A 24,435-nucleotide genomic window follows, 5' to 3' on the forward strand; every position below is an offset into this window, starting at 1 on the left:
TGGGCAGCTGGTGGGAGGCCATGTACATACGGAGGTGGCAATGAACGCAGGTATTGTATGAACTTCGGGTCAACGCCTACCAGCAACAACCTGAAACGAGCGCTGGGCAGGGCGTATCTGCAGCGTGGGTTTGGAGGGGCTGAGCGCAGCCCCTGGGGAAGGCGCAGAGGAAAGGAGCGCCTTCCTCGGGCTGCCGAGGCGCGGACAGCCGCCCGCTGCGAGAAACGGCAGCCAGAAACGGGAGGCCGCGCCGTGCCGGCCGCACGGGGGCGCTGTGGGGGGCGGCGCTGCTCCGCCGTTGGCCCCGCCCCGCAATCCCGTGTCCTGGCAACGGCGTGGGACGCGAGCGGCGGCGTCGGGCAGCACCGAGCAGCACCGAGCGCTGCCCCCGGAGCCGGCGCGGCCATGAGCGGCTCTCAGCCGGGGTGAGTGAGGCGGCGCGGGGCTGGACGCGGCAGGCGATGTCCCGTCTCCTAGTCCGGCACGGCGCGGACCGAGGCGGGCTCTGTTCCTCCGCTCTCGCCGCTGCGGAGCTCTGCGCGGCGCCGCCCGCACGGCGGGATTCGGGGGCGTTCGGTACGACGGAGAAAGGAGTGAGGATGCGATAAGGGAGCAGCGCGGGCTGCGCGTCGGCACGGTGTTTGCAGGTCTGGCTGTGTTCCAAGCGCAGCATCTCTTCCGTGAGGCAGCACACGGAGCTCCAAATTGAAACACCGAGCGCCTTATCCCGGAGGGTTTTTCTGCGGTGGTTGCCGCAAAGGGCAGTCGTGCGTTGCGGGCAGCGTCTGCTTTCGGTTCGATTGCTGGGAAATGAGCACATTGCGTGCTCATAGCGCTCCCAGGGTCGCTGTCTGCACCCGCGGGCATTCGGTGAGGCGCTGGGGCCGATAGCAGCTCTCCCTGGCATGTGAAACGTCTCTTCCTGCTGTGCTGCACCCTTCCAGCAGCTCCGCATCGCAGCTGCACGCTGTGGGCTGGGGACAGAACCAGAAGTGAGAGCTCTTAGGCCGAGGAGCAGCTCCTGCTGCCCCCAGTTCTGTGCAGCACTGCTGTGCACCAGCTGAGCCGTCGGTGCGCGGTCTGATCGCTCCTATTTCAGCCCGTGTCGTCTCTCTCCCTGCCGCTATGCGTGGCTGCACAGAGCCTGGCTCCTCTCCGCCATCTGCCGCTGGCTGTTGAGGTGCCCAAAATACGAGAAAGACATCGAGGTGCTGGAGTGCGCTGGAGGACAGTGAAGCTGTGAAGGAGCTGGAGCACAGAACTTTGGGGAGCAGCTGAGGGAACTGGGGTCATTCAGCCTGGAGCAGAGGAGGCTCAGAGGGCGCCTCATTGCTCCCCACAGCTCCTGCAGGAGGTCAGGGTGAGATGGGGATCGGCCTCTGCTCCCAGAGAACAACGGCAGGATGGGAGGTGATGGCCTCACACTGTGCCAGAGGTCCTCCCTCTTGCACTCAGCTATCACCTGAATAAAACTGCACGCTTGCAATTTTGTGGCCTTGAAATAAAGCAATTAATTATTGTTAGAATCCCAAGCACCATCAGAACATCAAGTTATCTACTGACCTCAGTAAGTTCTGGTTCAGCAGTTGTACTCTTGAATGGTTTCTCGTAATTGAATGAGTAGTAGCTGACTTAAATGAATGCAGCAGCCCCATCTGTGCCTGGCGCTGCAGTTTGAAGGCTTTGTGCCCATAAGGTCGGTTGGTGACTGCTTGGGCGTGTGCAGCTTTCCTCTTTTGAAGGAGGGCTCCCAAGCATGTTAATGACTGTTTACATGCATTAATAGTGATAGGACAAGGGGAATGGTTTTAAAGTGTGATAAGGGAGGTTTAGGTTGAATATTAAGAGGAAGTTTTTCAGCCAGAGGGTGGTAAGGCACTGGAACAGGTTGCCCAAGGAGGCTGTGGATGCCCCATCCCTGCAGGCATCCAAGGCCAGGCTGGATGTGGCCCTGGGCAGCCTGGGCTGCTGGTTGGCGACCTGCACACAGCAGGGGTTGGAGTGAGATGATCACTGTGGTCCTTTGCAACCCAGGCCATTCTATGACTATGGTGATTGCAGATGGTATGACCTGCATCCTAGCAAGGCACAGACCTCCTTGTGTGGAGGCGGAGGATCATTTTATTGGCTTTTCATCACCTTTTTGAAAGAAAGGAATCCAAACACACCCCAATTACCTTTGGCATTCCCTTCACTTAGCTTAAGCCTGGGGGCACCAAAGCAAGGCATTCATGTAGGAAGCAGCAGTTTGTGTTCTGGATGTCTGTATGGCTTGCAGCTGGCAGAACTGTTCCTTGAGATGAGCTTGTGCCTTTTAGTGACAGTCAGGCCAGTCCCAGTGAGGATTCACAAAGTCCTCCCAGGACTTAATGCTCTCTGCAAAGCTGATGGCCTGTTCTGGGACTAGGAGGGAAGGCAGGCAGGCTGGGTGCTGAGGCAATCATCTCCCATACAAGCCCTCTCCCTGTGCTGTGGGACACTGAACTTGCTGCTTGTGGCTGGCAGCCTGTGCTTCTGCATTATGGATTTGTTCTGTCTGAAAGTTTTTCTGTCTATATCCTCAACAGAAAGCATGTGCAGTGCAGTAGTTTATTAAAGTTAGGAATGCATCTCCATCAGAGTGAGAACTGCTGGTTGGACTGGAGAGGCAGTGAGCTGCAGCTGTAACATACAGCACAGGAGCTGTCTATGACTCTACCAATCAATAACTAAAGCTTTGATGCCACCTTAGATTATTTCTTTGGTAAGCAGCCACTAACTTACTTGCACTGTAAATAATTAACCCTGAACTTTTGCTACCTAAGGCCAGTGCAGGAGGCCTACTGAGATTTTGTCCTGCTGTCCCCGAATGGCCATCAAAGTCACTGTGCCACACAGCAGTGGCTCTGAACACAGTGCATGGGGCTATGTAAGCTGATAAAAAACAGGTGCTGTTAATCAAACAACGGTGGCAGTGAAAAGCAAAGCAAATCCTGTAGGTATAGGATTCTGAGCAGACAGGGCCTTGATCTGGGGGAGCTGCAATGATCTGTTGCGTGTTCTGTTCTGTTTTGTGCTCTGTGGGTCTGCACAGCTGTGTGCTGCAGTGAACCCTCTGGGCAGGTTCAACTGCTGTGTGTTGGACTTTGGCACCTCAGTACAATTTTTAAATGGCAAAATAAACCTTGGTTCTTCTGGTGTCTGTGGCTCTGTTCTGCCAGTTAATTGGAATATTTGTTCTTGCCTTAAGGACACGTTGCTTTCATTAATGGGGAAAAAAGAATTGGCTCCAGTGACAGCAATTTATATCTCTGACTGAGTTGTGGAGGTGCTGCCAAGGCAGTGTCAGTGACACGGGCCCACGAGGGGCGCAGCCGAGGTGCTGCCAGTCCCCACTGGCCAGCAGTAAAGCTGCCTTGTGGCACAGACCAGGAGGGGCTGGGGCTGTGCAGTGCATGCTGCTTCCATCACGGCTCCTCCAGGGCCTCTGGGCACCCGCGGATAGCATCTCTTCTGGTGGGCTGTCAGCCCAGGAAGGGGATCAGGGCTGGCCCCTGCAGTGGGAGAGCAGGGCTGTGCTCACTGAGCGCCAGGCTTTGCTCTGGGTTGGTCCAGTGACCTCCTAAGGTCCCTGCCAACTCTTCCCCTCTCCTTGAGGAAGCAGGAAGTTTTTTGTGTGTTGAGTTTTTGCTTTAGAAAGTTTTTTGTGGTCAGAGGGGAAGTGCCTTTTACTGTAACGCAGCCTGTGAAACGTTAGATGGAAGGAACCAGGTGGATTGGAAAGGAGCGGGACTGGTGTTTCTCCTCAGCCTCCATATGCTGTCTGCAGGTGATGCCACAGGCAAACACTTGGTGACACTGGTGTGATCTGCAGTTCTGAATGCAAATGCAAGCAGTGAATGAAGAGAGTGATGCAGCACCGCTGCTACAGCACCGGTGTTTAGTCAACATGCATAGGGGGGCACAGCACTGTTGGTATGAAGTTCAGCGTATTGTTGGTAGGCTGTTGGTGAGGTTGCTGTGAAACCCCAGGTGAATTCCCTGTAAATCCATCATCTCCCTCAGACTGTTCTTTTGTTGCTCTTTCCTTTCTTGTGTATATTTCTGTGCATGGTAACGCAGCCTGGCGATGGACATTTATTTTATATTATCCCATTGAAATATAAGTACTAGGGGTACGGGGGCATTTAAATTTAAAGCCAAAAAAAGCTTGCTGTGTAATTAAAACAGTATTTCATCTGTGTACACAGATAACAGGTCAGTATAAATGCATTATATACATCTGATTGTATACATTTTATCAACGTAAATGGAGTTTGAATATTAAAAAAATGAAGCCTACTGCCACGTTGTTATTCGTCTTGCTTTGCGGGGGCTGAAATGAGGGAAGGTTACGCTAAGAACTATTTAAAAGCAGGCTAATTATGGAGCCTTCCATTTTTGTGTTCAACTCTCCTACATCAGGTTCAGTTCTTAGAAGCTCTGATCTTTGCATTTAGTGCCACGTAACAGAATAAGGGCAGGGGGCTGACTGATGTGCTCGGAGGAGGCAGCTGATGTGGGATTGTTGCTGGGGAGGCCTTCAGATGTGGGCTGTCTGAAACCTGTGCCTCAATGCTGGCGCCCTGCTGGGCACCCAGCTGCCGTGTCCTACAGAAGCCCATTCCTGGTGTGTTCTTCTTGGGGCACGAGGTGTTGCTTCTACGTAACCTAATGGGCTGTCTGACAGCATAGTGGGCATGAATCATCGGGCAGCATTTTGTTGGGTAATTGTAACCAGCAAAAAGTGACTCTGTCAAGGGGATTTCATGGCATCCGTGTTGATTTCATTTCAGGTTCCTCGCAACCTACAACAGTCTGACAGACAAACACCTGGCTGGATATTTCAGCAATGCCCGGATAAGGAGGCATCTTCAGAGATCAGGACTGGTGAGACTGAAAAGTTTCCTTTTCTGTGAAAGAAAATAATTACGTTGTTAATTTTAATATTGCAGCAGTCAAAATACTGATGTTCTCTTGTTTACTTCTTAGAAGGATGAGTTATCCTTGGTAAGAATTTGACCCATGCCAAACAGTCGCAATGATGCTGTGCCAGATTGAAGCCCTGTGATTGTGCTTTGTCTCGGGCAGGATTGTTTAACTCAGGCATTTCCCACTCCACTGTTACCAGTGTTGGTCAGCAGGATCCATGAGGTTGTGATTGGGGCTGTGGAGTATAGGGCTGGAAACAGAATGGCAGGGATCTGGGTGTAGCTGAGCTACGTGCTGAGCCCCATGTGCCAAAAGGTTGAAAGGTGCTGGTAATGCTGAGGAAATGCTTGGACTCTCCTTGTTTAAATAGTCTCAGAACTGTTCTTCAAGTGTTCAGTGGAAAACTGTAAGATTTGGTAAATGTGCTCAATATTTTTAAAAATCCTTGAGTGGATTTTTGCGCAGAGGCAGATGCAACCCTTACACAGCAGGCAGGCAAGTATTTAATTCCTCTCTGCTGAGTTATGGGGGATAGCCCATGAAGAGTAAGGCTGAGCCTCAGCTGTTACGAACCGTGACTGCTTCTCTCCTGCTTTCTTCGTTTGGCTGATTGGGTCCATGGTGAAACTGCAGTCCTGTGCTGGGAAGGTGAGCCCCAGCACCATGGCAGAAACAAGAGGTGATGGCTAATGGGTGAGAAAGTCATGCTCCTGGGAAGCTGCACTCTGTTTAGAAAAGTTCATTTTGTCCTCCTCTTCTTTTTAGTTACGTTTTACATTTTTTATGGCAGATCTCAAAAAGTGGAAGAATAATACCAGAGAAAGAATACCGCCGGAATGCTCTGAGGAGGGATCACCAGAGATACGTTCAGGAGTGCCTGGGGCGGGATGTATTTCTGAAGGTCCTTGACATGGAGGTATGCATTCACTGCTGGTGGGCAAGCCTTCTCAGGTCCTTTTTACTGGCACTTGTGGCTGTTAACTCGTACTGGATTGTTTTCTGTAGCTGTGCCCCCACGCTCCCATGAAAGGCTCTCCTTTGCTTGGAAAAAGGGCAGTTATTGTGCTTGGCATACCTCACGTGAAACCTCCGTTGGCCTTTAGTTCTTATGCTGTGCACTGCCTCAGCCTTGCTGCATTGGCTCACTGCTTTAACACCCCGTGGTGTTAAATAGGTGCAGGGTGTCTGAGATGGCTCTGTTTAATGTGGGGGATGAGCAATCTGTAGGAGAAAGTACTGTGCTGCTGCTGTAATCCAGGAGCACTTCCCTTTGGGAGTAAAGGGTGGTGAGAAAGCAGCTGGAGCTCTCAGAGTAACTCAGGCCCTTATCTACTCATCTCCTTTTCCTACAGAGACGTAGGCACACGGTGACCACACAGCACACCCTGGTAAGTGATTTCTCCAAAGAGCTCCTGCCATTTTGAATGGAGTTGAACAGAGATGCCATGTAACAAACACAAAGGCTGGAGCTGGAGAAGCGTAGAAAAGATAGCTTTAGTGATACACCTGAATCCTCCTATTTCTTCCTGTACACGATGACAAAACTAGTTAAAATTAATAGATTATAAGATAATATCTACAGGACGAGTTTGTCTAATTTTTTTTTTCAAGTAATAATAATTTAAATATAGTTATTTGTCTTATCTGAGTACGAAATTTGAGCACATCCCTGCTCTGTATCATGGACACAACTGATCCCTGCAGCTTTAAAATGCTCATTTGTTCCCTTACCAGTGTTAAGATACAGAGGTGCAATGCAAATGAACTGAATCACCAGCGGTTTAATAATAGGGTTCAGCAAGGGTAATGATGAGGGAGAGGGCAAGTGATAAGCAGAACAGAAACAAGTGTTCTTGTGTTGACACCTCATTATGTCTCTTACTGAGATTCCTCTTTCTCTTACATTGACAGCGTCATCATCAGCTGGAAGTAAGAAGGAAACTTGAAAGTTCTGTATGGAAGGAGAGGGTGCAGAAAACCAGGGTAAGACTTGAATGCTACTGAATGCTGGTGGAATGTGACAGTTTTGCTGCGTTAAATAACAGCCATAATGAGTCAGGCCAGAGATTTATTGAAACAGGTGTCCTGCCTCTGTTGCTTATGGAATAAGTAAACAGGCAAGCAGGGGATGATCCGGGTTACATCTTCTACTCTGCAATTCAGAAACTTCCATGCTTGTGTCTGATTTCTTCTGAGTGTACTTCTGCAAAATTCTTGGTTGTGCAATTTAAGAAATTGTGTGAAATAGTACTTCTTCCTTTGCATTTCTGCACAGTAACTCATTTACCTATTGTCTGATTATTCTATCCAATGCTTCACTGTTTGCAATATGACAAAGTTAACAACTGCTCCCCTTTTCCAAGACATGGCTTTGCATGCCTTTCTAATATTCCTTCTCAGCGTTCCAAGCTGAAGAGCCTCAGTCTATTGAGTCTTTCACACATGAGGCTTCTCATTACTGTTCACATTTTTTTTAACCTTTTCTAGTTCTTTGTTTCTGTTTTGAAATGGCAAACCAGAACTGGATGAATAATTAAGGATAAGTGATGCAGCTCTTCCCTCTTAGTAATCCTAGACTCTGTCTGCATTTGATTGCTGCTGAGCACTGAGCTCATGTTATCAGCTGTTGGCCTCTCCATGTGATATTTACCAGAACCAGTGTGTAAGTAATGAAGAAAGGTTTGAGGTCTTCCCTTTGGTGTCATGTAGGTAAAGCTTGATTCTGTGGTTGTGACTGCCAGGCAAGTCCCACAGAAGTCAATGGTTCTTCTTTGCATGAAGTCACCTGGGTGCATATGGGAATATTTTTTTTCTCATTTTGGCTGAAATATCCTCAACATCTTATTTCTTTATAAGGAGCCTGCATACATTGAGAGGAATATATTGGGAAGATAGCTGTTTCTTTGAGCAGTGGAAAAATGATGTCAAATCTCTTAGAATTAGGTAGTGCATTTATGAGTAATTAAGAAAAAAAAAGGAAATTTACTTGAAAAATACTCATTATTCTGGTAACTGCAAAAACATAATTTACTGCCTGAACTGCTGCTAGAGAAATGGAAGCCACATAATTCTACTGGGGAAAGAGTGTGATGAAAACATCCCGTTAAGGGATTCTGGATTGGAGTAAATTTGGAACATAAATGAAAGCTACTTTCAGTGAGCAATGTAAGGGAAATGCCTGTGGGTAAATGCTCTGCCGTGGTGCTACACTGGTATGCAAGGACCTGGTAGGAGTTAGCAGTAATTCAATTCTTACCTCAACTGGAATTGCCTGAGTAACCAGTCTGAAAGGAAAGGAATGGCAGATGACAGAGAGAGTGAGAGACACAGCTCTCTATTTCCAGAAGGGTGGTCAGCCCAATGTGGTGCTTTGGAGAAGAAAAGGCAGGGAGGGGCAGTGGGGCAAGGAAGTAGTGGAAGCACTCAAAGTTAAAAAAGAAAGAGATCTTCAACCAAACCGAGGCTGGGAGAGAAACAAAGGCTGGTGAATTGAATTTGGTTGTAGAGCCAATACAGAGAAATGAAATAGAGGTGGGAACAAATCTTTACCCTTATGCTCTCGCTCTCCCCTTCTTCTCTTTATTTTATTTCTTTCCTTAGCAGATCTTCCACTGGACCTAGGCAGGCTGACTGCCATCACCATCCAGTGAAAGACAGACAGAAGCGAGCTCAAACATGGCTGTTGGTTAGTACCTCAGACACGTGCACTGTTGTTCTTCTAGATGGAGCGACCCAGAAGACCAGTGGAAGATGCTAACCCTGTGCACTCCCCACACCCACCGCTTGGCTCCAGAAATCCTTACGGACGCCATCCTTTAATGGCTGGAGAACCAGCTGCTCGTTCACAATTGGTGAGTTCCACCAAATACTTCATATGCTGTAATGCAAGCACACACAAACCAGTGTGCACATATACCTGTAACTTCTGTGCTTAACCTATGCCATCGACTGCCCTGATGGTTGCACACAAGATCCTCATCCTTCATTTGTGGCCGACTTCATGTTACATTAAAGAGAAGTCTAGAGAAGCTGATGTTGCAGGAATGGCGCATTAAAACATGTAAAAATATATTTGCTTTGTGATAAATCTGTTTTAATCTTTCCTTTTTATCTGCCATGTTGCCCAAAGTTAAATATGTAAATATGTACATTAAACATCATCATCACATGGCTGTAGGCAAAGTCTACATATGTTGTAAAGCCCTGACATCAGTGGAGGCCCTTTAGAAAAAGAAGCTGAAGAGGTGGAATAAGAGAACGCTCTTCCAGAAGGCTGCGCTTTGGAGCTCCGCTCAGAATCTCCCTACTATGTTAACAGGCAAAGAAGAAATGTTAGTGCACTGAGGAAGTGCAATGATCCCAAAATCTAAGATCAAAGGCCAAATATACACTCCAGTTCTTACTGGTTTCAATAATGATATTTGGTGATATTTAGAACTGAATGACCTTCTCCTCCCTGTCCCATACAGAGGGCTCCTGGGCCTACAGTTGATTATAGAGGTGGACATCCTTCTGATCAGCAAAGATCCAAGGAGTTGGCCTTTTTAAAGGCAGTAAGTGATTTTTTAATACGTTTTCTTAGATGTCAACATTTTACTTGATATTCTGGATGAAAGAAAAAATGTCAGAGAAATGCTGAGAATTGAATAACGATGAGCATGCTTTCATTGTGCGTTTTCTCAGCGTTCATGCATTCAAGTCACCAAAGCAGAGCATATTGCTGTAGCTCCTGTGAGTTCACTGCCTTTGTTTCAAGGCTGTACTGTGAATGAACAGGAACAGTTTTTGGACTCTTAATTAGAGATTCCTGAAGGGTTCTGGCTCTACAAGACCGAGAGGTACTAGAAAATTAAATTTCCTGAAGGTATCTGAGCACCACTCTTTGATGCTGATTACCTTCATTGGCACTGTATCTTTCTCCTGTATGGTGCTGTTCTGTATGGAAGCTATGCCCTGAGATATTCTAGCTGTTTTCTTTTTCCTCTTCTAGGCTTCTTCCCATCGACCAAATACAGCTCCAGGAAATATGCAATACCCACTTCGACTTCAGCCGCTCCACAGCTGCGCTGCAGCAGGGGCTGTTCCAAGGAGTTCAGGCTCTAAACAAAAGTGCCGCACGCTTGAAAATTACCAGCAGTTTGCTAGTGGGGTGAGACCCTATTTCATTTGGAAAACAATACCTGTTAGGCACAGCTTTGTAGTACTGCCCAGTACTGTAGTTCCCAGAGCTGTACACTTACTGCTGGTTGACATGCCTGCCAAACAGTTGACAACAGCCTTGACTCAAACTCTCCTTTTTCACCCCCTCCCCCCCCAATAGTCAGGTTGTGCAGAGTTCTTTCTGCTTGTGCTCAGGACATTTATCTGTGTGTGATGTTTCCAAGCAACTCACCTTGGTTTCTCCATTTGTGCCTGTTGCTTTTCAAATGGAAAAAGAAGGTGTTTGGCACAGAAAGGTTCTCACAGAACTTCTTGATGCTTGAAATTCTAAAAGTATGTATGTTACTAAATGCAAAGAGCAGTCAAACCATGGTTGGTTCAGTTATGCTCAGTAGCTATTTTTGCATGGCCTTTTTAGCAGTTACTTTTTTTGTTGTTGTTGTAGAGAGAGAGAAGTGGGTTAAGACTTATAAACTCAATGGAATATGCATCTGGGAAATCCCCATACCGACTCCCTGTCATTAACAACTATCTGATACCAGTGCCACCTCCTACCCTGCAAAAAGGAGACAGGAGTGTAAAGGCAGTGAGAAATGGGACTTCCAGAAGGAGACGATTTCGTCCCACCACTGCACCAAATGGCTTAGAGCAACTTGTAGCCAAGGTAGGTTATTTGTCTACTTTTGTGTTCATGGGCAAGTATATTACCTTCCTAGCTGACATACTCAGAGCTTAAGCAAAATTTAGGAGTGTATGAAAGTTTCATATTTTACATTGGATCTTCAGCCAGCTTTGGCTCCTGGAAGTAAAGCTGTGGGAATACAGGATTGGATCATTAAATTTGGTTCCTTCAATCTCACACAATTCAATACAAAGGATTTTCAGTCCAAAATCTTTTATTGCCTTTCTGCAATAGAACTGTAAAACACTTTTCATCTTGAGCAGCTCAAGGCCTGTCTTAAAACGCTGAAAGTCTCAGATGCAGGTGGCGTGCATGTGATCTTTGTGTTCACCTTTGTTATGGTTGAAAACTGAGTACATTTTTGTGTATTTTCTGCTGCAGAATTCTGGAGAACTCCCTAAGCCCTCATTACACAGCAATGCATTTGTTACCATGATCTTTCTGGGAAAAAGTGTGCATTTGTCTCACGATGATTCTGATTATAGAGATGAAATCAAAGTCTATCAGCAGCATTGTGGAGGAGAAAACCTTTGTGTCTACAAAGGCAAGCTGTTGGAAGGAGGTAAGGATAAAGATGGGAGGAGTTCATTTTGATACCGGCAACATCTTCTTTTTGGCTAAAACAATGATGTGATATTGAAATGATTTCAGCTGAGCTCAGTCTTGATATGTGTGCATCCAGGGACTGTGCTCTGTCTGCCTCTGAACTAAAACTGGATCTTCTGCTTCTCAGTTGAAGATGAGGTTACAATTCCTTTTTCAATTTGTCTTAGAATTATGATATAAAGAGTTTAAAGAGCTAATTTAACAAAATGCTGTAGCTTAGATTAATTTTGTATGGAGATGTATAGTTAATAAAATAGTTGTAGCAGTAAACTGTCCTTAAATCCAGGTTATCTTTTTCTGACTTGCTGCAATACATCAGTACATGTTTATTCCAGAAGGAAAAGTAACTAGAAAGAGCCCAGTTCCCATCTCTTCTATGTGAATGCAACTCCATCAGTTTCTTTACAGTTGCTCATACTGGTCAATCTCATCAATATTCTGTTCTGGGAAGTTAGGAAGGGGGAATGACTGGGAGACTTTCACTGGTGAAGCAGAGAGTTATGTGCCTCATTCTAGCTCGCAGAACTGGCCATGTCTGGATTTGTCTTTTCACTGAATAGGGGAACATTGTTCAGAGATCCCTGCACTTCAGCCTGTTCACTGGGGTTATGGATGCACAGCAGTGTGCCCATAGATCTGGCCCAAAGATGTTTGTTGCAGCTTTGTCCCAGCCATACAAAAGGTGTCTTTTGTGCGTGCTTTCATGGCTCTGAGACACATTTGCACCTCTTGGGGAACCTGACAGAGCAGTGTGACTTCCTCCATACTGAGGTGTGCTCAGTTTGCTTTGAAAGGATGCTATGAGCTGTGGTTAAAGGCAGTACAGCCCAATCTCTCCTGGCACAGAACTGAGCAGCAGCGTCAGTGCCCCTACCATTTAGATGCCTAGCAGTACCCTTACTGAATGGACTGAAAAGACTCCAGAAATGATATCTTTCAGCTGCTTAGTGTTGCTTATCAGTAAGACCATGTTACTATAGGCCTGGAGCCACTAACATTGCAGTGGTACTGACCTAGAATCTGGACTGCACTCTGCAAGGAGCTACACTGCGATGGAGTTTTAGCTTGTTATGTTTGTGTCCATCTTCATAGTTCTGAGTTGGAAAGAGATAAGACTGCTGTGTTCAGAGGAGGGTAGGGTTTTACCAATTAATTTATAAAGCTGGGAATGAAAGAACTTGACCTGGAACAGCTGGTTGCTCTGGCAATGATGCAGATGGAGCCCAACAAATGCAGTGGGCTGACAGTAAAGCACAAACTTATTCTTTGACCTCTCTCCTTTCCATGGTTTCAGAGACATTTCAGTTCGTCTCCAAGAGGCACCGTGGTTTCCCATTCAGTCTCACCTTTTTTCTCAATGGGATGCAAGTGGACAGGTTGAGCTCTTGCTGTGAGTACAGACATCAGAAGCGTTCCAGGCTTGGAGGCAGACATGGATACTTTGGATTTCTCAATGTGGAGGGAGCATCTCCTTGCTATAGGTGCGGAGACAAATGTCCTTTTTCATAAAGTGTTACAAGCTCAGTTTTTAGAGTGTTGTTTCCTTGTTATTAATCTTCCTGGTGTACCACAGCTCTGTAGAGCCTGGTTGGTTTCTGAACACCTCTAGGAAAGTGCATAACTGAGCTTTTACCCTTCAAAGGCCTATATTCAAGGATTTTGTAGTGGAAATGCTAAGTCATGGCCTGAAATGATAACTGAGCACCTGGTGGGAAGGCAGGGCCAACCCAGGGGGGCTCAGGTGCATGTAATGCAATGCAATGCACCTGAGTGACTGGAAGGGCTGGAGCCAGGATCCACCCCTTCCCAGACCTCATTTAAGGGTTGGCAGTGGAGGTGAGGGTATCTTGCTGGAGATCCCTGCCTACCTGAGGCCTTCCAACAGTAAGCAGCTTTTTTCTTTTGTTTCTGTATCCATGGCTGCTTTTGAGCTTGTTCTCATTTGCTGCAGCCTAGGATTGTGCTGCTTTGCTATTATTGCTGTATTTTCTATCACATTATAGTATTAGAGTTGTCATCCAAATCTGCTGATTTTCTGCTGCCTCTTCAAATACACTGTGAAGTATTCATGGCAGTGGGCGATGTTTGCATCATAGCACTCATCTATCAGCTTGCCAGGGGGCCATCAGTGATTCACCAGGAGGAGTAGTGGTGGTGCAATATAAGTGTGCTACCTGTGTGTTTCTGATAGTATCTGTAGGGAATAATCTAGTGCTGTTTAGTAAACTGTAGTTTTCGGGATTTTCTTTGTGATAGTGGAAAAAATGTATGTTTCATTTTTAAACAACGCTGCCTTTCAGGTGGGATTCTGCTGAAATACTACTGGCTGCTGAATATAAGAGTATTGAATATGAATTTTGATGATTTTCATGAGCCTCCTAACCATAAAATAGAGGGTCTGCCATTCATTTTCTTTATGCTAGAAGAGCAGTCTTAATGTGTTGCTCCAAGTGCTTTGTGTTCTAGCAGTTTGGGTTTCTGTTAGACAGGAAAAACAGAACAGATATTTAAAATAATCTAGATTGAGTCTTCTTCACCCACAATTATTTCACTCTGCAGACAAATTAAAAAGTGTCATCACTGTAGAAGCCAGGTTATCATGTTATTTGGTGTTAAAGCAGAATCTGGATCCAACACGCTTGGAGCTTCTCTCCCGTCTCAGTAATTATATCTGTGCAGATCATGCTTGGTGCAACTTGAATTAATCAAGAATGGCCAGGGTTGGAAAAGACCTTAAAGATCATATAATTTCAACATCCCTACTGTGGGTAGGGTTGCCAACCGCTGGACTGATGTTCACTTCTGATAATCTTGATTTGTTTATAATTCAATTGTGGGGATGGCCTTACTGTCCTTAAAGGCAGATCTGTGTCTGTGAGCATGTGAGGATTTGAGAGTGTTCCTCAGAGCTGTCTGTATCCTTGTCTGAGAGGTGAAGTGGAGGCAGATATGTACCTGATTTCACATCTAGTAATGAGATGAATAGGTCACTGTCTGCTCTTTTTGCACTGTGCACTGACAGAATGTCACATTTCCCAATACTCCTTGTATTGTTTTTTGTTGTTTGTTTTTGTAGATGCATTATTGCGATGGGTCTGGACAAAAAGCCGTCCCCTCCCAAGAGGGAGATGGAGGAGAACTGTGAGGGAAAGCAAGTGGGTTCCTGGAAAGATGGAGTTCGCAGTGAGCCATGTGGTAGCAGCACTGATCAGAAATCAAGCAAAGAATCGGTGCTAGTCATCTTACCAAGTCACGAAGCAGATGTGGAAACTGTTGAGGACAAAATGGAGACTGGACAGGATTACCAAAGAGAAGAAGGGACGAAACTACCCAATTGTGAGGCTGAAGATAGTCAGGAAGATACTGGTAAAAATGGTACAGTATTCCAAAACACAAGTGTGAGATGAAATCTAGGAGAGGCTGATTCCGGAGAAAGTATAGCACTGTGGGCCCCCAGCTTCACCTGAAGAGCATACCTCACATGTGAGGAATGTGCTGGGGGTGGGTCAGTGGGCAATAACTGTATCTGGGTAATAAACTAAGCAAGGGTCCTTTCATCCAAGTAATGGAATGAGAGGCTTTTGCAAGAGCCAAGGAAGCAAGTCAGGCTGAAACAAGAGCCTGAGGTGGATGGGAAAAGAGCAGGAGGGCGAGGCACAGTGAAGGGACAGCAGTGGAGACAGAATGGCAGCAGGTGGAGAAGAGCAGGAAGAAGAAATGAGGCTGTGTGGGAGTAGGGATCCAGTGGGTCTGAAATAAGACATCAGTGTGAGATGAATGCAGAGATGGTGACAGCTGGGGTGGGAGGGGGAGGACTGCCTGCCTCCTGATGCTACGTGGTGGGGAGGGAGGTGGGAGAGATGTGCAGCAGCAAAATGTCAGCAAGATTGAGAACCTGGTGAAATACTTTGGTCTGCTCTCTTACCTGTTGCCAGTGGCAGTGAGATGCTTTGTTCACCTAAAGCTCTTTCCAGTCTCTTTTCCACTATGCTTCCCCAGGGCAGTGGGCATGTAGCCTAGATGTTGGAGCTCAGAGAGTATTTGGGCACTGCTCCCAGGTGTAGGGTTTGGATTCTGTGTGGAGCCAGGAATTGGGCTTGATGATCTTTGTGGGTCCCTGCCAACTTGGGTTGCTCTGTGATTCTGTGCCTGCCCCAGCTCACTTTCTGGCTGTCTGTAATAATGGGACGGTTGTCCTTTCCCGAGCGCTCCCACCACCAGATGTGGCTGCCTGATTGTGCCCCTTTTGTTCGAGTCCCACTTGGTTTCTGTTGATTGGAATTTAAAAGAAAGGAGCAGAGAGCATCTGCTCTTGCTGTAATTCTCCCTAAGGGCCGTTTCATATGTCAGGCGAAGATGACATCTGCAATATGAAAATGACTTCATACTGAGAACAAACCAGTGCCACCTACACAGTCTGCTTTGTCTTTGGTTGGCATACACCAGCGGTGTACCCAGCTGCCTCGGAAGGAAGGGACAGATATTTCCACCTGTTCTTTCACTACACCTCAGCATAAAGCCCTTTTTTGGAGTATGTCTTACTTGGAGAGAGGCTTTCATTCCTACTTCCTATTCCTTTTTTGCCTTCATGATTTTTGCACAGCATCCTCGTTATTCCCGGTGGATGTTTTTGTGGTTAATCAGGCTGTTTCCTTTTGTTAGGCACCTTGCTGAGATACCAAAGGCCTTACTTCTAGCAATGCTGTTGGAATCTGTCAATTTTACAGTACAGAAAATAAATCTACTTATTCCCTTAATCCTCTTTGTCTGGATAATTGTTTATTTGCTTAATTGCTTTTGCATCAGATATTCTTCACCTCTGTCTTTGGTATCCAGTCACTTCAGGACTTTAAAAGTACTGGTGAAAAGAGAAAGTAGTGAGCAGTTATGGTGAAAGGTGAGAAATGATGGCCTGAGGGGCAGCTGGTGTGTCAGCAGTGGCTGCTCTTCTGCACAGTGCAGATGTGTTGCCTCTGCTGTGCCATGAGCTGGTGCTGGCAGCGAACCTGCTGAGTTGTCAATGGTAATCCTGGCTTTGCTGTGCATTCCAGTGCCTGGGATGTTAAGTAGTGCAGCCTTGTCTGGAAAGGAAAGTGTGCTCTAATGTATATGCATAAAGAGAATTCTTGCCTATAGATCTGAACAGAGTTATCTGTCATATGTTACAAGTTGTTGGGCCAGCAGTCTGGGATGAAGGCCAGACCCTGTTGATACAAAAATGGCAATTCTGCTGTAAGCTTCATTTTTCACCAAGATTTTCACCTGGGAACTGAATGAACATATTGGAGAAGTGTGAAAATAGAATGTTCTCCTGCAGCCCCCTTTAGCTGGGTTTAATTCACTTTGTAAGTCACTTCTCTGTTAATTAGCCATGTCAATCCACGTTTATCTTATTTCCCAATTACTGTATATCACCTTTCTCTGCTTTTCTCTGCTACTTCTATATTTGCAACAAGATTTTCTCCCGTAATAAGAGATTGTCTTGCATTTTATTTCTGAGTTTGCCTAACTCTTCTAGTCTCCTCAGTGGCTAGTGTTTTTCTAATTTGTTTTTAGTGTATTAATTATACTTGTTACATCATTCTGTAGCTTTATTGCATTTTTGCTACTCTACCTATTGAAGAACTTGATGCTTTTCTATGAAATTGTACTCTTGCAATTCCTGTCTATGGTCTTAGATTATCTCATGTCTTCTAAAAGGAGTGAGTAAGCAAAGGGAAAAGAAAATTAATGTAGTTAACCTCCATCTGCTGAAAAAGAACTTCAAGAGTTGTGAATTCCATCTGCTGTTTCATTGTGTGGCTCTTCTATTTTAGAGTATGATGAAGATTTTGAAGCAGATGAAGTTAATGAAGAAGGACAGACTGGTGATCAAAGGAATGGAATGTCAAAGTCATCCCCAGATGATGAAAAACATAATTTAGACTATGAAGAGGAGAGTAAAGACGCGTCACAGAAGGCACTGCAGGCCTCTGACAGTGAGAAAGATGAGAGTGATGGGCGTTCTGACAGTACCTCAGAGAATGGCAAACGAGGTCAGCTTTTTATGTAATGAGGCTCACAGACGTTGACCTGTGCGTGTTTTACATTTTGTGTACGTTCAGTAATGTATATTGAATCTGTGTGGAAAGATTATGTAATTGAGTTGGTACTGAACTGGTAGAAGATGGCTATCTTGTCTGTTCTTATTGATTCTACCATCTGTCACTGAACCGCAGCCAAATCTGTGGGGCGCTGTGTGTGCCAGCTCACAGCAGACACTGCTGAAATGTTTAGTGGGGGAAGTGGAGGTGGTGCCAGTCAACAGATTAGCCCTAAATGTTGTGGGCAAACACGTAATGATCACAGGCATCCCTGAAGCCGTGACCATTACACCTTCTAAGATGAAAAGTGCACGTTTTCAAAAGTCACCTGCATGCCTGAAATAATGCCTTTTAGATTTGAGAATTACTCTCTTCAATGACTGAATAATTGGAACCTCAGCTTTATACCCTGCTACATCATTGCCGCTATCCTGCTTTGGAGAGGGAAGCGCCATCACCTCAGCTTTCTGTGCTGCAGGCAGAGCTTAGGCAGTGTTTGAGGGTTATAGAATGGCAGCATGGTGGGGGTGGAAGGACTCTCACGGCCCCCCCGGCCCACCCCTGCCATGGGCTGGGTGCTGTCACCAGCTCAGGCTGCACAGGGCACATCCATGGCCTCGGGCACCTCCAGAGCACTCTAGTTCAAGTCTGGCCGTGACAAAGAGCCAGTCGGTGTGATGTGCTGTGGTTCTTGATCCAGGTGTAGGCACAAAGGTGTGCAGTGAGGTGTTCTAGGCATTATTATTACTAATTCAGAAAGACTAAGCTATCCCAGAATATATAGTTAGCATATATATATCTACATTAGCAAATATTTTATATTTTATTTATATATTTTTAGCATATATATATATATATTAGCATGCATATGTAAATAGCATTTTCTATTATTCAGTTTTTTTAATCAGCCCCTGTAAAGTCTAATGTTTTACCTGTTGGCCTTCATCTTTCCTGGCCACGCATCTTCACAGAGAAGAAAAACTCTCTGGCAGTTTCTCATTTATTAGACAAACAGTACAAGAATTCCATTCATCACATGGTGAATAACCAAAAGTGAGCTTTCTCTTCCTTGTGGCATGGCAGTTCATTTCTCTCAATTTCTCCTCTATGGCTTTGTGTGATCCTGAGGTGATTTATGTGCCTCTAGCTTGTCATAGTGTGCTGTGACTTCTCCATTTACTGCTTTTTTAAAACATTAATTCGTTTATATTCCTTTCATTTGCCAGTGCTAATGTGCGAGCTCTTTTCTCAAGTTAAATGTAAACATCACTTTTGTGTTTTTGAGATGAAATAAAAATGATGCAGATGCTTGTGGAAGATGTTGCAGGTTGGAGACAAATCCAGTCTTTTTGTATGAAGTTTAATACCTGATGTAAACTCAGATCAGATGCTTAAAGGAGTAAGAAATGAACAAGAATTCGGTGCTGCTTCCTCAGTGGATTTTCCTACCACTGCAAATAACTGGTCTCTTTTGCTTAGTGAGCCTAAGAGGCTTTTTCTTCTTTGAGTTTGACTAATTGCTTCTTGAATCTGTGTGAACTTTGGACACTGGCAATGCCCAGCAGAGCAACAAGCTCTACTGTACAGCTAAATGTTAATGGGTAATTAGCAGTGTTTGTTTTCCTGAACACTTACATCTATGAATTTCACATGGTGTTCCATGTATATTAGGGGATGCAGTGATCCTCATTTCCAGTTCTACTTGAGTGCTGTATGTGACTGCACTGAAGGACCGTTGCAATTGTTGAAACCTTTTATCAAACTGCACTCAAGAAACTTTTCTAAAATCTTTTAAAATTGTACTTACAGGGGTTTTCAGAAGTGTATTTCTGTGTGGTTGATGTTGCTACCTACGTTCATTTCCATTATCAGTAAGAGAGCGATGTAGCATGGCTTTGATTTTAACACTAATACATTTGGACAATGCTCTTCTATTACTGTTATTGGATTTTTGTCTCTATATCCTGAGATGGCTTAATTCAGAGGTTCACATCAGACACTCGTCTGTCTGTGCCCAGTGAATGCAAATGGTCTTTAGTAACAAGTACTAAATTTGTGTGTTGCTATTTCTAGACAGGAGCTCTGTACTCTCTCTGTCATCCACCAGCACTCAGTATAGCAGTGAAGATGAGTCTGATACTGAGAAGATGAAGGAAAATGTTGAAGGCAAAGAGGAGCGTGATATCAAAGAAGCATCTGATAACACAGCATGTGCACAATATGGAAATGAGAGTGGGGAAAATAAACTGTTCAGAACAGAGGACAGTCAGAAAACTTTCTCTTTGGAAGAGGAAGGAATGGATGAAGCAGAAACGACAAAAACAGAAGCTCTGACATCAAGGGAAAATACTGAAGCTTTTCATGAAAACATACTGGAGATACAGCATCAAAGTCCTGATGTTACTGGGGAAATGAAACAGGCTGGGTCAGTGGAAAGTAGCATAAGAGGAGAAGAGGAGAAGAAAGCAAACAACAGAAGGGACAGTGGGGAGAAAAATGTTTCAGTGCCTTTGGAAAAAAATATGATGGAAGTGGAGGATGGAAATGAAGAGTCTCCTCAGAGTGATGAAGGAGGTGGTGAGTACAGTCCCTGTGCAGAACTTTGCTGTGATCAGTGCATGCGAGTGTTGCTGTGTTTGCCTGTGTGCTATGCTCAAGCACTGTCATAGTCAGCATGGAGAATCAGTTGCTGGACTGTTTTCCAGCTGCTACAACACTCTGTATTCCTGTGTGATAAACAACCAGAAAGTACTCGTGTATCCCTTCACAGCTTCCTTGCCTCTCTTTGGGCACCGACCAGGGCCTTTACGTCTCCCTTGCAGTGAAGGGCTGACTGTGAAGCATCACAGCCACTGCAAGTATAGGGCAGAAGGTGACTTCCCAACCTACCTGTAGATAAGTAGAGGACTTGAGTCACATGTCTTAGTTTGAGAAAGTGAGGAATCATCAGAAATGTAGTTGGCAGCTTAAAATAGAGAAACACATCTTTTTAAAGAAAAACAGTTATGGAACAACTACAATTTTGTGTCCCTTAGTCAGTGTTGTTGCTTGTTTTGAATCCCTCCATCCTCACAGAAGTATCCTGCATGTCTGTGAATGTGCTGTGGAAGATGGCTGATTAACGTCTCAGTAGGTGCTCCTACATGAATTTCTCCCCCTGCTCTCAACCCCTCCCTTTTTTCTAATGGTTGTTTCTGTTTGATGTTAATCTAAAAAGAAGATCCTGGTGCCAATCACTCTGCAGTAACCCCGCATACCTCCAGTCAGGCTGCAAGAGCTGAAGGACTTTGTCCTTCCTGCTTTCTGATGGTTTCTCTTCCTTGCTTCTTCTGTGATTTTGTGCTAGTTTCTGAAGATGATAGATCAGCACGGGAGGAGATAACAGAGGCAATGGGAAATGACCATCAGGTGAATTTTGACCATGAATGTAGTGATTCTCGTGCGGATGAGGAAGTAGAGAATGCAACGAGTGCAGAGAGTGATCCCAGTGAAGGTGAGGCTGCAGGTCAGGGGCATGGATGGAATCTTATTAACCTGAAGTCTTTCTATAGACGTGTTGGCCTTTTCACTTTGCTTTCTGGGCTTTCAAGTCCTCTTTTGTGCTCTTTTCTTTTTCAGCTTGCATGACCGGCCAGCTCCAGCAGCCACGTGTAACTGATGTGCTCTCAGCAGTTACAGTGACCCTGGGTAAGGAATCCAGGCCATGTAAACACGGCGTGAAAACAGCTGAGTTGGGGACAGGGGTCACTTAGTGAGTTTCCCTTCCTTCCTCGTGGTATGGGTCCTTCTGGAGAAGGCAGGTGTCAAGGCAGGTGGCATAGGGCTGCTTACACGGGTTGTGAACAACAGAATAGGAATGAGACTGAACTCCAGACCTGACCTCATGAGACCAAGATGGGGTTCTGTGGCATGTGCAGTTGCCCGAGCAGAAAGCAGTAATTGTGGAGTGCAGCAGTAGTGCAGGAAAGTGAAGTGAGTCTGTCAGGGAGAGATGATGTTGGACAAGGCAGCCTTTTCCTGGTTTGAGGAAGGGTGGCATAGGAGAGGCAGAGCTCCTGCTCTGTTCAGTGGCACAAAACTTTCAGTTCTTTAAAGAACCAGAGCATGCTGTGTTTGTGCAAAGCATGGCTGTGAGGCAGCTGGGTGTATCACTCAGGGATGGGTCCTGGAACCACTGAAATGAGGGAGCACTGTGTTAGATTCCCAGAGATGAGTGAAGGCCCTTGGTTATCCCCAGTGTAATTAGGGAGTCCGCGAGAAGCAGTTACCCATTGCACACAAGCACCTGAGTATTTTCTTTCATATTTATGCATATTTTACATGAACAATTAACTGCCTGTTTGTGAATTTCTGAATGTTACTGTCATGCTTGTAGGTATGTTGTGTACATCCCTGCAGACAGCGAGTGGGGAGAGAGGCAGGAAGGGCAGAACAGGCAGAGCAGGACATGATGCATCAGTGTTTCTGCTTACGTTGATTGTGCCCAGTGCCTGCATGGCAGCACCAGCAGCTTGGTCACAGCGCAGGTGCAGGAGGAGAAGCAGCATCTCAGCCTCCTTGGCACTGTGCTGCTGCCCCCTCACTGCTTGTTAGAAATCATGTCTTTGAGAGTAAACCTGTAAAAGAGCCTCGCCATTAACAGCTCACAATGAAACAAATGCTCTGTCTTTCAGCAGCAGCTGGTGGAGCTGTCCTGGCAGACACAACAGGAGCACCCGGCACGCAGTCGGAAGCAGTGGAAGTGGCACATATGGGGAAAGACCATGGGGAGGATGGAGGGCATGCTGGCACTGACTGTGCTGGGCACACAGCAGCACGGGCAGGAGAGCTGCAGCCTGAGGGAGAGGAAGCAGCCGTAGCCCCTGAGAGGCGTTTGCTTGTGGATGAATTGGCACCTGCCAGGGGGGCAATGACAGAAGGTGATGCTGAGGAGAGGGAACCAGGGAAGGGGACAGAGCCAGGTGCAGAGGTTGAGGATCAGGATGCTCCCACAGGTGCAGGGGAGAATATGGGGCCATGGAGGAACCCAGCAGGTGAGGGAGAGGAGCAGGTGGGCATGGTGGCACTGTTGGGTGTGGGAGGGGCCAGGGGGATCACTGGAGGACAGAGGGCTGTGGATGAGGCCTCTGAGGAGCAGAGGGTGGTGGGAACAGCAGTGCCTGTTTTGGGGGGGATGATGCCTGAGGGACGGGGAGCTGCAGGGGATGCAGACCTGGCAGAAGGGACTCCTGAGGTGGGTGACCTTGCAGCAGTGTGGGCCACAGAAAAAGCTGCTTTTGAAGGGCAGAAGACTGTGGAAGAAGCTGGGGCTCTCCCAGGAACAGCAGAGAATACAGAATTTTGCACTGGAAAGGAAGAGATCCTAAAGCCAAATGAGTTTTCTCAGCTGCAAGTCTCAGAGGAAGAGCAGGTGGAAATGGATGCCCTTGGGACAGCAACATTTGAGTCCGACAGACCTCCAGAGGAGGAAAGCAGCCCTCAGTCAAGGGAAGAGGACATGGAGGAGCCCAAGGACTCAGGCAGAGACCCTGCGTTACACACAGTACCTGGGCGAGAAGTTGGGGAGGATGCTGGAAGGGACTCTGCCAATGGAGGGTCAACTCCATTGGAGCAGACAGCAACAGCAGGGGATGAGGAGGGCTCAGCAATAGTGCTTTTGAGTGGAAGCCTCCCTTTGGGCAGTGCTGCAAAGACAGACAGAGCAATGGAAGAAAAATCTGATGGGGTGGTGATGGGAGTGTCTGGAGAGAGAGCCAGAGCTGAGTCAGAAGATGAAGAGGTGAGGGGGGGAGCAGCAGGGCCACAAGAGCAGGTGGCCATGGGGCAGGGACTGCTGGAGTGTGGTACAGGTGGGGAGCAGGCAGTACTGGGAGAGGGGAGGCCTCCAGGCCAGGGTGTGATGGGGAGCGAGGCCCTGGAGGCAGCACAGGGAACCCAGGGCAGAGGCTGCCTGGGACTGTGGGGGCAGCAGCCTGCAGTGCCTGCATTGGGGGCAGCACCAGAGGACACAGTGCCAGCAGAAGTGCAGATTGAAGGGAAGCTGCCAGAGCTGGGCCTTGGAGAAAGTACCCAGAGAAAAGAGATGGAGGCTGTGTTGGAAGGAACTGTGGGCTGCTCTGATGCACAGGAACAGAGGATTGGGAGTCCTGAACAAGGGAGCATGGCCACAGTGAGGTGAGTGCTGCCTGGGCCCTGCTGGTACCTTCCTCGTGGGGCTGGTGGGAGCAGAATGTCATGCTGTGCTGCTGCCCTGTTTGCTGTACTCCCCTTAAGTACCTGCCCCTGGTAGCTGGGGCGTGGGGGTGAGAGATGCTTCTGCATAGCAGCTTCTGCATGCTGGTGCCCAGGGCACACTCTGCCTGGTGCTGCTGGAGCTCGTGTCTGCCTGTCCCCTCGCGCTCTGGCAGCTCTGTTCTGCCCCGTGCTGCTATAGAGCAGTGCCATCCCTGTGAGCCCCATGCTGTGGGTCAGCATGCAAACTGCTTCCCAGGTCACTCTGGCAGCTAATGGGAGGGAATGTCAAACAGCAGTGTACTTGTTCATCAGTGTAAGGCATTTTCAGTGAAGCCAAACATCATCTTGTTGCTAGGATGTAAATCTGGAAGCTGTTGTCGTACCCCAGGACAAGGAAGAAACTATCCTCTGAGCCTTTTCTTCAGTCCCTCAGTGCTCCTTCCCACAGCGTTCACACCGACCATTGATTTGTGCCCTGTGGATGTTCTATATTACTCACAGTACCTTGGCCATCGCTCACACACCACAGCAGCTCTGCAGTGTGTAAGTCCATAACTACCAGCACTGTCCTGCAGTTGCCACTCTTGGATTCTCTGAGGCACGGAGCAGTATTGCACTGAGTGTCCCCTCCTGCCTGCCCCCTGAGCTACTGCAGGCCGATGGATATGTGTTTGACAGTACACGTGCTTGGCTTTATCTCCTCTCTGTGTGTTTGTCTGT

General features: G+C 46.7%; 1 protein-coding gene across 1 annotated transcript; it reads left to right on the forward strand.

Annotated features, from left to right (window-relative positions):
- Positions 1–57: 57 nt before the first annotated feature.
- ERICH3 (glutamate rich 3) lies at positions 58–24,418 on the forward strand. Its single transcript, XM_048944262.1, is given in 19 exon segments — positions 58–425; positions 4,815–4,908; positions 5,741–5,866; positions 6,303–6,338; positions 6,862–6,933; positions 8,673–8,801; positions 9,420–9,503; positions 9,941–10,099; positions 10,556–10,774; positions 11,174–11,354; positions 12,693–12,879; positions 14,475–14,773; positions 17,215–17,433; positions 19,555–20,058; positions 20,828–20,974; positions 21,100–21,168; positions 22,155–23,629; positions 23,632–23,655; positions 24,071–24,418. Coding segments are annotated over 19 exon segments (4,449 nt in total). The 3' UTR covers positions 24,128–24,418.
- Positions 24,419–24,435: the final 17 nt, after the last annotated feature.

The sequence above is a fragment of the Lagopus muta genome, chromosome 5 (genome assembly GCF_023343835.1).
Source record: "Lagopus muta isolate bLagMut1 chromosome 5, bLagMut1 primary, whole genome shotgun sequence".
Classification (NCBI taxonomy): Eukaryota; Metazoa; Chordata; class Aves; order Galliformes; family Phasianidae; genus Lagopus; species Lagopus muta.